Source organism: Anolis sagrei, chromosome 1 (assembly GCF_037176765.1).
Source record: "Anolis sagrei isolate rAnoSag1 chromosome 1, rAnoSag1.mat, whole genome shotgun sequence".
NCBI classification, from domain to species: Eukaryota; Metazoa; Chordata; class Lepidosauria; order Squamata; family Dactyloidae; genus Anolis; species Anolis sagrei.
This window is the reverse complement of record NC_090021.1, coordinates 333,178,374-333,191,797: the sequence shown is the minus strand read 5'-3', so window position 1 is coordinate 333,191,797 and position 13,424 is coordinate 333,178,374. Positions and strand designations below refer to the sequence as shown.

The window sequence follows — 13,424 nt, the reverse complement described above, 5'->3', positions numbered from 1 at the left end:
GTTGTTGTTGTTGTTCATTCGTTCAGTCGTCTCCGACTCTTCGTGACCTCATGGACCAGCCCACGCCAGAGCTCCCTGTCGGCCGTCACCACCCCCAGCTCCTTCAAGGTCAGTCCAGTCACTTCAAGGATGCCATCCATCCATCTTGCCCTTGGTCGGCCCCTCTTCCTTTTGCCTTCCAGTTTCCCCAGCATAATTGTCTTCTCTAGGCTTTCCTGTCTCCTCATGATGTGGCCATCATAATTGGTTAGTCATAATTCCCGTAATATCTAACTACACTTGGTCATACATATAATCATTCCAATTACTTAACATCCATTTCGATTTGTCTTTCCATCCTCTAGCAATCACCACATGGGCTGCTCTTATTGTTACCTTAAATAACTCCTGGCAATTACTTATTATATTCAGATGATCCAACACTCCCCAAAGTAGCAAATCATTATTAATTTGAATTTTTATCTGGGATATCTCCTGAATTTTTCCTTGTATCATTTGCCAGATTTTTTTTATTTCAGAACTCTCCCACCACATGTGTGAATAAGTACCTTTTTCTTTATTACAATGCCAACACTTCGAATTCTTTCCTTTTAACATATAAGCCAATTGTTCAGGAGTTCTATACCATCTTAATATCATATTTTTTTCTAATTCATTATATTTTTCTGTTTTTATTTTATTCATGTTCCTAATAATTTCTTCTATTTCATGTGTCTGTAATGATTTAACTCCATTCCATTTGTTACTTATTGCTCTAATCATAAACTCTTTATCTTCTACCATTAAATTATGTATTTTTGCCACTATTCCTTTACTTGTTTTTTCTCTTGCATTTAGCAATTTATCTACCTTTAGTTCTTCAATGGGCTGTGCACCCTCTTTTCTTACTTTTTCCCAAATCCCTCTTAGTTTTAACCAATTTTCTTTTCCCCTCTTTTCCAAAAATTCTGGCCAATTAATTATCTCTCCATCTTGTTTCCACATATCTTTTACCCTCTTTAATCCCTTTTCTTCTAAGTTATTTGCCAACCTTTCGGGGAGTCTCATGCTCTTAATTGGAGTCTTTCCTGATATTTTATATGCTCATAGTTTTTGCCATTTTTGCCAACAGTCATATGCTACCTTTCTCGGTCTGGTTAGATTTTCCTTTATTTTGTTAATATCTCTGGTGTATAATGAATTAATTATATTTAATATATCTGGTGTATAATGAATTCATATGAATTAAATAAAAACCTATCAGTTTTATAAATTTCTCCGTTAGAGCCTTGAATGGTAGGGTGATGCAGTAAAAAAGTGCTAGGGAAATAAAAAGAAGGCTCATTTTGGGAAAGAAACCGCACAAATGTTGAATATATTCCCTTTGAGGATTTAGTAATGGAAAATGTGACGTCTGGTGTTGATGTGTAGTTTCATGCAGTTTTGAGAAAATTCATTTTGCTAGATTTATTTGGGTATACTTTAATCTGCTTTTTTTGTCCCTTTTCATCAGAAAAAATGAGCTTCAGCCAACATTCATGTAAATAAGAATGGGCCCAGATGTGCCTCTGCTGAATGACCACAAACAAGAATTCCTCTTGAAGCGGTTTCCACAGACCGTTTTGGGTGGCCCTCGGTTTAAATTAGGACACTGCGCACCTCTTTACATCTACGTGAATCAAATCATTCTCTTTCTGATACCATGGGTTTTCGGAGGAATCGGAACGCTTCTGTACCAATTAAATGTTCTCCAGGATTTTTACACAGCTGCAGTTTCTGGAGGACTAATGCTAGCTGCAGCCATCATTGTTCAGGCAACAAACATGTTTGCAAGACAGAAAACTGCATCAGTGGAAAGAGTGCGTGTCCACAGTACCCTAACGGATGAAGATGAGTGGGAATTCTCTAGCTGCGTAGGGTCAGAGACAGTCAGATTTATTATTTCAGGCAAAAAATACATGGTTAATGTCATCTTTCACTCAGTTCTGGCTGGGGTTCTCTGTGGCTTAGGGACCTGGTACTTGCTGCCAAATAGAATTGCATCATTGTACGAAGGTAATATTGGAGGAACTGTTATGATCTTCATATTTGGATGGGTGACCATCTGCATAGGGGAATACTCGTTGATCATCAGCACTGCTTCAGAGACGGCTACTTACCAGGCACTGGACACTTATGAAATCGTCCCTCTTATGAGACCTTTTTACATTTTTATCTTCATTGCAGTGGATCTTGCTCACAGGTAAAAACTTACACAGTTGTGTGAAAAATAGTAATTACTTTGAAAGATTTTATGTTGTGCAAAGCAGGATTTACTTGGTCCTCCACATGTGTGGGTTTAACTTTTGTGGGTTTCATTATTTGTGGATTTGAGTAGTTTATTTTCTTTAAGATTCTCTAGGTCCATAGTTCTCAACCTGTGGGTCTCCAGATTTTTTGGCCTACAACTCCCAGAAATTCCAGCCAGTTTATCAGCTGGGTTGTTGTAGGTTTTTTCGGGCTATATGGCCATGTTCTAGAGGCATTCTCTCCTGACGTTTCACCTGCATCTATGGCAAGCATCCTCAGAGGTAGTGAGGTCTGTTGGAACTAGGCAAAAGGGTTTATATATCTGTGGAATGACCAGGGTGGGACAAAGGACTCTTGTCTGCTGGAGCTAGGTGTGAATATTTCAGCTGACCGCCTTGATTAGCATTTGATGGCCTGGCAGTTGTTTGGTGTGGCTTGTTAGTGCCTGGGGCAATCTTTTGTTGAGAGGTGATTAGATGTCCCAGATTGTTTCCTCTCTGTTGTTTTGCTATTGTAAACCGCTGTTAGGATTTCTTGGAGTTAAAGGTCAAAACATCTGGTGACCCACACGTTGAAAATCACTGGTCTAGGTCTTCCAGCATGACTAAGTCATTGTTTTCTCAGGTAAAAAAAAAAGTTTTCCCCCATTTTTGCAAGATTATTCAGTATGTCCTCCACTTTCATTTCATTAGTCTGCCTTATGTTCTAGATATACATTAACACTTGTTCTTAGTTAATGTTGACTGAAATCATAAAAGAAGTTAGAAATTACAGGAAAGGGTAGACCAGAGTTTCACTGCATATGGAGATAATTTCTTCATCCCAGGAATAATGTTCGTTTCTATTTTTGTCCAGGTTCCTTGCTGATATACCAGCTTTAACCCTGGCAAACCAGATCTTGCACATTGTGTTTTTGTGTTTGCCTCTCTTGTGGACTCTGGGGATTCTCCCCCCACTGGATGCACTTTTTCTCTGGGGAATGGAACAAGTGTTGGAGCTTGGTTTAGGAGGTTCGCCTATGTCAAGTAACTTAAGGTAACCCACTGTTTTGCACCAGTATAAAATATTTCAGAGGTCTAGTAGCCGTGTTTGCTGTCTTGCAGAAAAAATAATAATAGACTAATTCATTTATTATAGCATTCGTTTTTGTTGGCTGTTGTCCAAAGATAGCAATGTGTGTATGTTTGTTTTTAGAACTTCAAAAACTTCAGGTTAAAGACAAATGACTAGTCAGTTCTTGTGGGTTTTTTCGGGCTATATGGCCATGTTCTAGAAGCATTTCTCCTGACGTTTCGCCTGCATCTATGGCAAGCTTCCTCAGAGGTGACCTCACCTCTGAGGAAGCTTGCCATAGATGCAGGCGAAACGTCAGGAGAAATGCTTCTAGAACATGGCCATATAGCCCGAAAAAACCCACAAGAACTGAGTGATTCCAGCCATGAAAGCCTTCGACAATACATCAAATGACTAGTATTTTCATTTTTGTATGATTTCATTGGTTACCTTATCTCTAATTCCTGAGCACATACCAACTTAACATGTGTACATAACTTCATCAGTACATGCAGTGTTACCATAATAAATTGGGTAGAAAGATACTCTTTAGAAAATACTTTCATAGTTCAGTGGCAACTAATTTCTGAAATTCTCTTAAAGAAAGGATTTCCATTCTTGCTTAGTGAGTCCTTGGGGTAATTTGCAAACTTGAGACCTTCGAAGTCAACTATGGCTCTGGAAACATTTAATATCCAACCTGCACCTTCAGTATTCCATGATGACACCATAATATAATATAATATAATATAATATAATATAATATAATATAATATAATATAATATAATATAATATAATATAATACAACAGACCACATTTCTTGTTAAAAATATGAGCAGGCAGGAAATCTGACCCTCAGGTTTGTTTGTGATAGGAAGGAAATGAGTCAAAACAGGCCCAGATTTCCTGATGAATTGGCACTAACCATGTATCTTATAATTTATCTATTCATTTCATTGTTCTTGGCCCAGGATGAGTCCTAAATTAGCTTGGACTGTATGTTAAAATAAAATGGCTAAACCAATATGCAGTACAGTGGGGGCTTGGTATCTTCTGGAGTTTTATTCCAGGAGCCCCCAAAGATACCAAAATCCATGTATGTTTGTTTAGAATTGTGTAGTAAAATGGTGTTCCTTGTATAAAATGGCAAAATTAAGATTTTTTTTAATTTGGAATATGTGTTTTTAAATCTTTTCATGCTATGGGTGGTTGAAACTCTGGATATGAAAAGTTGACTATACTATACAAATATTTTGAAAAACATTGAAGAACAATCCAATTAAAATGATTTAAAATTACATTAATATAATACTTATTTAAAAAGAGCACAAAGCACATCATATTTTCTCAATCAGTTAAAAGCTGAAAGCCTGTTTAAATAAGAAGTTCTTTGAAAATAGGACAGAGAAGGGACCAAATGAACCTCCTTTGAAAGAGAGTATTATAGCTTAGGAACAATATTTATTTATTTACTTATTTATTTATTTACAGCTTTTATATTCCGCCCTTCTCACCCCGCAGGGGACTCAGGGCGGATTGCAGTGTACACATATATGGCAAACATTCAATGCCAATTTTGACATACAACATATACAGACATAGACAGAGGCTATTTAATTTTTTCTGGCCGCCAGGGGAGCTGTCGCTTACATCGTCCATCTGCGACACTGATGAAGCACTTCCGCATTCCCCGCATGCTTCCCCGCTGGAATGCTTTGCTGGAGTCTTCTTTATGGCCTCATAAATCAGTTAATTTAGCCTCCCCACACTTTAAGGTGGTACCTTATTTTCCTACTTGGCAGATGCAACTGTCTTTCGGGTTGCAGAGGTCAACAACAGGCTACACACAATTGGTTGGAAACCCACTCCAACCCAGGCTGGCTTCGAACTCATGGCCTTTTGGTCAGAGTGATCTTAATGCAGCTGACACTCAGCCAGCTGCGCCACAATCCCGGTGCAATAACTGTTTCCATATCCAGATGTGCCTGTGAGATAATGAGGCAAAGAAAGCCCTCTGCCCAAAGATCATAAGGCTTGGGCTTGTTCATATGTATAGAGATAAGAGACTTTCAAATAATCTTGACCCATGTCGCATAAGACTTGACTAGCACTTGTAATTGTGCCTGGAAACAGACATCCAAGGAAGGTGTTGAAATATGGGTGTTATGTGTGCCCTGTAATTAGCCTTGGCCAGCAGTCTGGCTGGAATATTTTGAACCTTCTGAAGTTATTGTTGCTGTGTCTTTAAGATGTTTCTGACTTAACAACAGCTTTAAGGCAGACAAATTACAGGGTTTCCAAGGCCTGAGTGTGTGTGACTCACCAAAGTGGATTATTTATTTATTTATTTATTCCCTATATTTATACCCTGCCTTTCTCCCCCCAAAATTCGAATGGCTTTTAATAAAGGCATGTGTGCTTGTGGCCAGGTTGGACAACTCAGTGACTAGGCATAGCTGAGCACTAGTTTTTATTGTGCAAATGCACTCCTGGCCATCACCAAAACACAGCCCTCCATGTTGAAAGCTGAATCCCAAAGCATGCCTAGAACTTCAGATTTCAGGGGAAACATTACCCATCCAGCACTAGCTGAGTCCCTGTTCCCTAAGGTGACTTTAGACTGGGAATACCTTTATGTCAGTGTTTCTCAACCTGGGGGTCGAGACCCCTGGCAGGGTCGTGAGGGGGTGTCAGAGGGGTCACCAAAGACCATCAGGAAACATAGTATTTCCTGGTGGTCATGGGGTTTCTGTGTGGAAAGTTTGGCCCAATTCGATTGTTGGTGGGGTACAGAATGCTCTTTGATTGTAGGTGAACTACAGATCCCAGTAACTACAACTCCCAAATGTCAAGGTCTATTTTCCCCAAACTCCGCCAGTGTTCACATTTGGGCATACTGAGTATTTCTGCCAAGTTTGGTCCAGATCCATCATTGTTTGAGTCCACAATACTCTCTGGATGTAGGTGAACTATAACTCCAAAACTCAAGGTCAATGTCTACCAAACCCTTCCAGTTTTTTCTGTTGGTCATGGGAGTTGTGTTTGCCAAGTTTGGTTCAATTCCGTCGTTGGTGGAGTTCAGAATGCTATTTGATTTTAGGTAAACTATAAATCCCAGTAACTACAACTTCCAAATGACAAGGTGTATTTTCCCCAATCTCCACCGGTGTTCACATTTGGGTATATCAGTTATTTGTCTCAAATTTGGTCCAGTGAATGAAAATGCATCCTGCACACAGATATTCACATTACAATTCGTGACAGTTGCAAAATTAGTTACGGAGTAGCAACGAAAATAATTGTATGGTTGGGGGGGTCACCACAACATGAGGAACTGTATTAAGGGGTCACGGCATTAGGAAGGTTGAGAAATACTGCTTTATGTTGTATACATTAAGCTTCAGTTTGTTTCTGTTATCCAGTTGATTCGTTTGTTTGGCTCCAAACAAACCATTTTCTTTATCTTCTCCTCCCTTTTACAGGCTGCTAGCAATGTTTCTCATTTCTGTGGGAACAGTGATTGCCTCTTACTTCATCCCTAGTACTCTTGGCGCAGTCCTTTTCATGACTGGATTTGGATTTGCACTGAGTCTTAACCTGAATGAAATTGGGTTTGCTTTCAGTCACACCGTGGTCAAGAACCTGTCTTCCAGCAAGTTTAAGAACAGATCTGCTTATTGTAAGACACAGTTTGGATGGAGGGAATTGATGTTCTATTTGACTGCATTGGCTGTTGCTCTCTTGGAAGCGAGTCTGTTGCATTCCTTCCTCGGTTCTCAGGCATTTTCGAAGTCCAGTCTTCAGGCCATCATGGGTTATGTGCTGATAGCATTGCTTCTCACTACATGGGTTCTTGGAGAGATTCAAACAGTATACTTGCTGGGACTGTTCCGAAATCCCTTTTACCCAAAGGATGTTATGATGGTGAATGTATTTATGAAGAAGCAAAAGATTCTCAAGAGACTTGGTGTGCTCAGAAGGATTTTAGTAACTTTAGGTAAGAGAGATCACTCTGTTTACTATGTATAAGCTGATGTTGAAAGAAAATCACAAAAATATTCCACATGACTTCAAAATGTATAATGAACATAATTAGACATTGTCTGTGAGGCTTAAAAAGTATTTTAGCAATTTACTAAGTTGGAATTTTATCTTATTTATTTATTTATGACATTTATATGCTGCCTTTCTCACCCAAAGGGGACTCAGAGCGGCTTACAAGTCATATGTACATACAACATACTACATTATTTCATACTACATTAATAATAATAATATTATATTATATTATTGTAGCTGTTACATCCTGTACAGTGTGCAGGATCATTAGAATCTGACCTCCCATCCACACTGCAAAATTATAGTCGTTTGACACCACTTCAACTGCCATTGCTCTGTCCTATGGAATCCTGGGATTTGTAGTTTATCTGACAGAAGGATAAATATATTACTTAGGCAATCCCTTGTTGGACGAGTAAGATGGTCTTCCTTGATGACTATTTTTGTGGGTTTGTAGGTGGCTGTGGAGCCCTATTCGTGACCCACATCTTCTCCCACAGTGAAGGCATTGGTTTCCAGGTGGAAGGCGGTCCCGGTCGGGGTTGGCTTGACGCGCCTTCCTCCTGGCACGTTTCTCTCTTTCACCCTCCACTCATGTCTCCTCAAATTCTGCAGCACTGCTGGTCACAGCTGACCTCCAGCTGGAGCGGTCAAGGGCCAGGGCTTCCCAGTTCTCAGTGTCTATACCAGAGTTTTTAAGGTTGCCTTTGAGGCCATCTTTAAATCTCTTTTCCTGTCCACCAACATTCTGTTTTCCGTTCTTAAGTTCAGAGTAGACCAACTCCTTTGGGAGACGGTGGTCAGGCATCGGGACAACGTGGCCGGTCCAGCGGAGTTGATGGCAGAGGACCATAAATATATATGCCCCAGCCTAACAAGGGTTTCTAATATAGGCATATTTGTACAGTTGTCTTGCATGTATACTTGCATACTTGCATGTATGAGAAAAAACATTGTTCTTTTTTTCTCTTGTAATTTCAGTGTCTCCATTTGCTATGATAGCATTTCTTTCTTTAGACAGTTCTCTGCACCATCTCCCATCTATATTTATTTCCATTGGATTCTCAAGAAGCTTTAGAATGGTAAATGTCAAGTTTTTTGTTATAATAGTGGGGCATTGTGTAGAAAAAGCATTTATTCCTAGTGAATATTGAACAAGTTGGGGGGGGGGGGGATTTTCATTTTCCAGTTAATGAAAGGATGTTTAATATAATGAAGGATTCATATAAAGTTCAGCACAATAAATGTTATGTGAATGAAGGATAATTTCTTGGATCTGTGTAATTCAGTGGCAACGAAGGCAACATGTATTATAGAGAATAGATTTGGAATTCATTTTCAGACTTTTAATCTGTGGAACGCCTTAAGGTTTCATGTTGCCTCCTATGATCTTGAATATCTCTGTGAAGCTGTTGGTAAAGTTATTAGGTACTTTGGAATTTCATGTCATTAGTATACTGACAATTAGAGAAGACAATTATGCTGGGGAGAGTGGAAGGTAAAAGGAAGAGGGGCCAACCAAGGGCAAGATGGATGGATGGCATCCTTGAAGTGACTAGACTGACCTTGAAGGAGCTGGGGGTGGTGACGGCCGACAGGGAGCTCTGGCGTGGGCTGGTCCATGAGGTCACGAAGAGTCGGAGACGAATGAACAACAACAAAAGTATACTGATGATGCTCAGCTCTACTTTTCCTTGTTGTTAAGAGTCTGAAAACTTGTGTAAGCATTGTACTATCTCCTGGATATTATAATGAGCTGCGTAAGAACCAGTAACCTGAAACTGAATCCCAGTTAGATAGTGGTTCTGTAGATTGGTGGTTTAATTGAGTAAACAATCTGTTCTGGATGATGTTGGCTCCACTGAGAGAGCAGATGCATATCTTGAGAGTAGTCTTGGATCCAGCATTGCTGTTGCTACCCTACATGAATTCTGGGTTGTTGTGCTTGATGCCAGTTTCAAATGGGCAGATCAAAACAAACAACTGGAAAGATCCCTTGGGGTCCTGTCACAAGTGCTTGTCTCAATGCACATGACAGTTAGGAGAGCACTGTAAGCATAATTTCCCAGCACCCCAATTTCCAATGCTTCCATTGGGGTGCCATGAGGATGCAGAGGTAAAGTTTTAGTGTCATCTTTGTTTGACCAAAAATGTGATTCTTCAGCAGTTACAAGATTGGAAGTTCATATAAGAATCTCGTAACTACTGAACAGAATGCCAGCTATAGAGTTTTTTTTTCAAACTGATTTATATTTATTTGATACAATATGTGAAAATAAACCAACGAATCTCTGTTCCAGGTATGGCAAAATACGGAGTATGCTCTGTTAGATATGGTTGTGGTATCTACAGTCCAATTGTTGTTGCTCAATACTGATCTGTGGTGGAACAGAAGCATTGATACTGGAATCAGGCTCTTGCTGGTAACCATTTATTTATAATACTTTCTTCTTATCATTTCTGCCCTGCCTTTCTATAAAAATATAGCCAAGGTGATAAAGTACTATACAGAAAATAATGTGTAGCTGTATGAAATAGTATTAGATTAAAAAACAAAGTTACAAAAAGACAAATCAGCTGGCTTGAAAGTTGCAGCAGTTAAAAACTTTGGCAGGAATTCAGTCACAAATGCATAATCTGGAGTTGTGTATCTGTATTGTAGTCACATTCACAGTCCCAATGTTGTCAATAGTGGTAAGGATTGTGAAAGTCCCCCAATCCTGATTTACCAGCTCCTACAAGCCATAGGGGAGCTGTTTGTTGTTATATTCCTTCAAGTCATTTCCGACTTACACAATCCTAAGGTGACCATATTATGGGTTTTTGTTAGCAAAAATTATCCATAGAGGGTTTGCCTATGACGTGCCCGAGCTCATCCAATAAATGTATGTGGCTGAGCAGGGCTTTGAACCCTATTTATGTGTATCCGACTTTTCCTCCCAAATTGGGACTCAGAACTTATTAGAAGTTAAAAGATGAACACATATTTAAAAGTGGTGTCAAAGGCTTTCATGGCCAGAATCACTGGGTTGCTGTGAGTTTCCAGGCTGTATGGCCATTTTCCAGAAGCATTCCCTCCTGATGTTTCACCTACATCTATGGCAGGCATCCTCAGAGGTTGATGGATCTGTTGGAAACTAGGCAAAAGGGGTTTATATATCTTGTCTGTTGACGGGAAGCGTGAATGTTGCAATTGGCCACATTGATTAACACTGAATAGCCTTGCAGCTTCAAAGCCTGGTTGCTTCCCCCCTGGGGAAATCCTTTGTTAGGAGGTGATAGCTGGCCCTCATGGATGTCAGTTGTAACACTCACACTTGCCTCCAACAGACAAGAGTTCTTTATCCTACCCTGGACATTCCACAGATATATAAACCCCACTTGCCTAGTTTCCAACAAACCTCACAGCCTCTGAGGATGACTGCCATAGATGTGGGCGAAACATCAGGAGAGGATGCTTCTGGAACATGGCCATACAGCCCGGAAAACTCACAGCAACCCACATATGTAAAACATTAAAATAGAATTGAAATATTTACAGTATCAAAACACGGTATCAAGTTAAAATAATAATGTGCAATTTAAAAACATTTTAAAAACTATTAAAAATACTGCAGCTTAAAATAAGATAGTACTCCCTAACCCAAAATTTTTAAACATTCTGTTTTAAAAGTGTGCCTAAATTTAAAACGTTGGAGACACAAGGAGGGGCTGATTCTAGTCTCCATGAGAAGGAGACTAACCCCTAGGAATCCCCTGTCTTGAATCCACATCAACTGTATTTGTGATAGTGGTAGGCCAGTGTAATGCATGGGTTGAACTGCCTGCCTCAGTTAACATGCCGCCTGCATCCGGTTTATGTGAAATTTCCAAATTCAAAGGCAGCTCCATTTTATTGTCATCATCTGACAAAAAAATGAAGCATACATTTTTCTATCCCCTTCATCATTTTTCTATTCCCTTCTTCTTATAGATATGCTAAAGACTTTAGTGAAGTGAAAGTCTATAAAATGCTGTTTAATTTATGGCAAAAAATCACTATTTCTGTCCCACTAGGTTGGAATCATCCGGAACAGATTATTTCAGTTTGTTTCAAAACTGAGGTTTGTGTTAACTGTTCTCTTGACATCATGGACGGAGAAAAAGCAACGCCGGAAATCCACTGCTACCTTGATTACCCTCAACATTGCCTTCTTTCCCATCGTCTTGGTTCTTGTAGCCCTGTCTGCACTGCTCTCTTCCCCCTTGTTACCTCTTTTCAGTCTACCAATATTTCTAATTGGCTTTCCAAGACCCATCAGAAGTTGGCCAGGACCTGTGGGCGTGACGGCCTGCATGTGTCCTGATACTATATATTATCAGCAAATGATTCCAAGTTTGACCGCTGCGTTGCAGTCAGCATTCTCAGTTGGTAGCTTGGGTAAGTATATTTAGGCATTTGTTGTATCTTAATAATTTCTGTAGCTTTTACATGTGTTAATAGACTTGTCTGCCCCATCAACCTTTTCCATTCACTTAAGTAAACTAAGGGCCAAAACTCAACTTTATCAGCCATTTCATCCCATGCAAGAGGCTGCATGGTGTCTTGGATCTACTTTAGCTTCTTTATATTGGTACTAGCCGTCTCCTGCCATGCGTTGCTGTGGCCCAGTATGGTGATCTGGAAAATAAAGTAATGAGAAAGTGTTGGTTTCTAATATATGTAATTTCTTGATGCTTGTGTATAAACAGTATTTCTTGTTGTTTCTTTGTCAGTGTTGATGTGGGGATTGTCTGGTTTGCTTACTCTGGGATATGCAACATATAATTGTCCTTCTTTAGGGGTCCATTTCAAATCTATGATACGATATTTGAGTGTGTGTGTGAATCATATATATCTATATCATATATACAGACAAGCATTTCTTTATGCTTGTGTGTAAACAGTATTTCTTGTTGTTTTCTTGTCAGTGTTGATGTGGAGATGGTTGTTGTTCCAGTGTGCCTTCCCAGAATAATGAACCCTTAGCATTATTTCCTCTAAAAGCACTTTATACTGATTTAGGATTGCTTGTACGTTTCCACCAATGCCCTACCTCCTCTATCTTGTTCATGCCCAGCATTATTTTTTAATTTTAATTACATTTGCCCCAGCCATAGTTTTTAAATGTGTTTTGTGCTATTGTTCAATGTTTATGCTATTTATGTATGAGTTTTATTTTTAATTGCTTTGTATTAGTATTTGTATTTTGCTTTGTATTGTGGTTGTTATTGCATGTATTGATGTATTGTGGGCTCGGCCTCATGTAAGCCGCACCGAGTCCCTTGGGAGATGGTAGCGGGGTATAAATAAATTATTATTATTATTATTATTATCTATATCTATATCTATATCTATGGCTGGATGGCTCTTTGTCAGGAGGGCTTTGATTACGTTTTCTTGCCCTGGTGAGGGGAGTTGTACTGGATGGCCTTAAGTATTTTCTGTTGGTCATGGGGAAGAGACCAAAAGGGCAGTCTACTCCAACCCCATTCTACCATGCAGAAATACACAATCAAGGCACTCTCAAAAGATGGCCATCCAGTCTTCTGAAAAACCTCCAGAGAAGAAGACTCCATAATACTCTGAGGCAGCAAATTTTGCTGTCAAACAGTTCTTCACATCAAGAAGTTCTTCCTAATGTTTAGGCATAAACTTTTTTCCTGGTATTTATATTCACTGCTTTGTGTCCTCAAAACTAAACATAACCAACTCCCTAAGCCTAAGCCTTCCAAACCATTTTGATCACTCTTCTCTGGACAGCTTGTCAATATCCCTCTTGAATTGTGGTGCCCATAACTGGACACAGGATTGATTTTGGATTGTGTGGTTTTTAATAATTAGTTTTAACGTTTACCTGCGTTTTAATTTTATGTTCCTAATTTATATGTTTATTTATTTACTTACTTACTATATTTATATACCGCCCCTCTCAACCTGCAGGTGACTCAGGGCGGTTAACAAAGGCAACAATTTAATGCCAACAACAGCATAAAACATTTTAAAACATAAACATAAAATATA

The 13,424-nt window shown here is 39.3% G+C and overlaps 1 protein-coding gene across 2 annotated transcripts in view; it reads left to right on the top strand.

The window, feature by feature from the left end:
• PCNX4 (pecanex 4) overlaps positions 1-13,424 on the top strand; it is a 35,532-nt gene that overhangs the window by 9,024 nt on the left and 13,084 nt on the right. For both annotated transcript variants that reach the window (XM_060753993.2, XM_060754003.2), the window contains 6 exons: positions 1,493-2,221; positions 3,124-3,303; positions 6,805-7,319; positions 8,363-8,463; positions 9,682-9,804; positions 11,438-11,801. In XM_060753993.2, coding sequence (XP_060609976.2) covers positions 1,530-2,221; positions 3,124-3,303; positions 6,805-7,319; positions 8,363-8,463; positions 9,682-9,804; positions 11,438-11,801 — 1,975 coding nt within the window. In that variant the 5' untranslated portion in view covers positions 1,493-1,529. The remainder of the gene's footprint in view (positions 1-1,492; positions 2,222-3,123; positions 3,304-6,804; positions 7,320-8,362; positions 8,464-9,681; positions 9,805-11,437; positions 11,802-13,424) is intronic.